This window comes from Bison bison, unplaced genomic scaffold (genome assembly GCF_000754665.1).
Source record: "Bison bison bison isolate TAMUID 2011002044 unplaced genomic scaffold, Bison_UMD1.0 scf7180017864526, whole genome shotgun sequence".
Taxonomy (NCBI): domain Eukaryota; kingdom Metazoa; phylum Chordata; class Mammalia; order Artiodactyla; family Bovidae; genus Bison; species Bison bison.
In genome coordinates this window covers 1719850-1721380 of record NW_011495077.1, presented here as the reverse complement: position 1 = coordinate 1721380, position 1531 = coordinate 1719850, and the positions used below count along the sequence as shown (strand labels likewise).

Below are 1531 nucleotides of genomic sequence, written 5' to 3'. Positions count from 1 at the left end.
AGTAGGGGCCCTCTTCCTTGGCTCCAGCCTTGCCCAGCTGCCAGAGGGTGGGTGGGAGCAGGGCAGGCCTGGGCCCATCAGTTGCTGCAGCTGCTGCACGGGCTCCCAAGCCCCTGGGCAAAGATTGGGATGGGTCCCAACAGGCAAGGAGTGTGGCAGTGTGCCGAGGGGGAGAGGTGGGGCAGGGTGAGGGGTGAGGCGGGCCGGTTGGGATCTGCTCCCCAAAGACAAGCCCTGGCCCTCACTCATGGGCCTGGAATTGGGGAGTGGAAGGAGGGAAGAACACACCCAGGAAAGGCGGGTGCCAGAGCCTAGTGTTATGTATCTTAGGAGAGATGTTGGGGAAGAGCAGTTCAGCTTTGTTTCTTCTATTATAGAAGATGACAGGGAGACATTAGGGGTTCTGCCACCTTCCCCCCTCTTCCTCTGCAACCCTCAATCCTTGGAACACACCCTGCATTCTAAGCAGCCACCTACCCAGAGGAGTCACACTCACATGGCCCTGTCTCCACAGGGCCCTCTGCTGAGCCACATCTTTCTCACCATCTTTGGAGGCTTAGAGGTATGGAGCAGAGCTCTTTCTGTAACTGAACAGCAGTTCATTTTACAGATGGGGAAACTGAGGTTCTGGAGAGGCTTTCTGGGCCTGGCCTCCTTTCACTAGGACATTTTTTCCAGGCTGCTGCTGGGCCCTTATGAACTTGCATCTCTGTCTACACAGTGCCCCAGGGATCCGACCTTGCCTTTTAAGTCTTTTCTCCCCTACAGAAACCAGTGTCTGAAAGCCGGAGACCTTTGACTTTTTCCAGTTTTCCACAGTGCTGGGCACAGTGTTTTTGCTTGGCGCTAAATGGATGTTCAGATAATGTCTGTTGATTAATCAGTCAACAAGAGTGAGTCTGTCCAGCCAAGCCCTGGCTGCGTCCCATTTACTCGTTCTTCCCAGAATGGAGCCCATCAAACAGAGGTTGTGGCTGGTGGTCTTCTGCCATCAGGAAAGATGGCGACTGCCTGGGTTTGAGCGGGGGGCGTGGGATGTGATGCTGACAAGCTGTTCTCTCCTCTCAGGCACGTGTATCAAGTGCAACAAAGGCATCTACGGGCAGAGCAACGCCTGTCAGGCTTTGGACAGCCTCTATCACACCCAGTGCTTTGTCTGCTGCTCCTGTGGTGAGTGCGGCCCCCAGAGAGACCTTCTGGACAAGGCCCGAGGCCTCGAGCGCGGACACACGCATGAGTGCCCAGGGAAAGCAGAGCTGTGCCTCTGCATTTGCTGGTCTGGCCTTCACCTTCTTTCCTGCTCCCCTACTCTGTGCGCTACCTGGCTCTCCCGCCGCACGCTGGGTCAGCTTTCTAGCCAGAGTCAGCGCTCCGTCTCTTCGGCCTGTTTCCTTTGCTCTGTTCCTCCTTTCTTCTGCCTTCCTGCTTGCCCAGGCTGGACTCCCTCCCAGCCCTCTGGCCTCTCCTTGGTGGGGCTTGGTCTTGGGCAGCCCGAGTTGCCTGGGGCGACAGTGAAAGACTGGAATGTGGG

At 56.8% G+C, this 1531-nt stretch overlaps 1 protein-coding gene across 1 annotated transcript in view; it reads left to right on the top strand.

Moving 5' to 3' along the window:
* The window catches only part of AJUBA (ajuba LIM protein), a 10110-nt gene that overhangs the window by 3374 nt on the left and 5205 nt on the right, over nt 1-1531 (top strand). The window contains exon 3 of the mRNA XM_010831409.1: nt 1069-1170. Coding sequence (XP_010829711.1) covers nt 1069-1170 — 102 coding nt within the window. The remainder of the gene's footprint in view (nt 1-1068; nt 1171-1531) is intronic.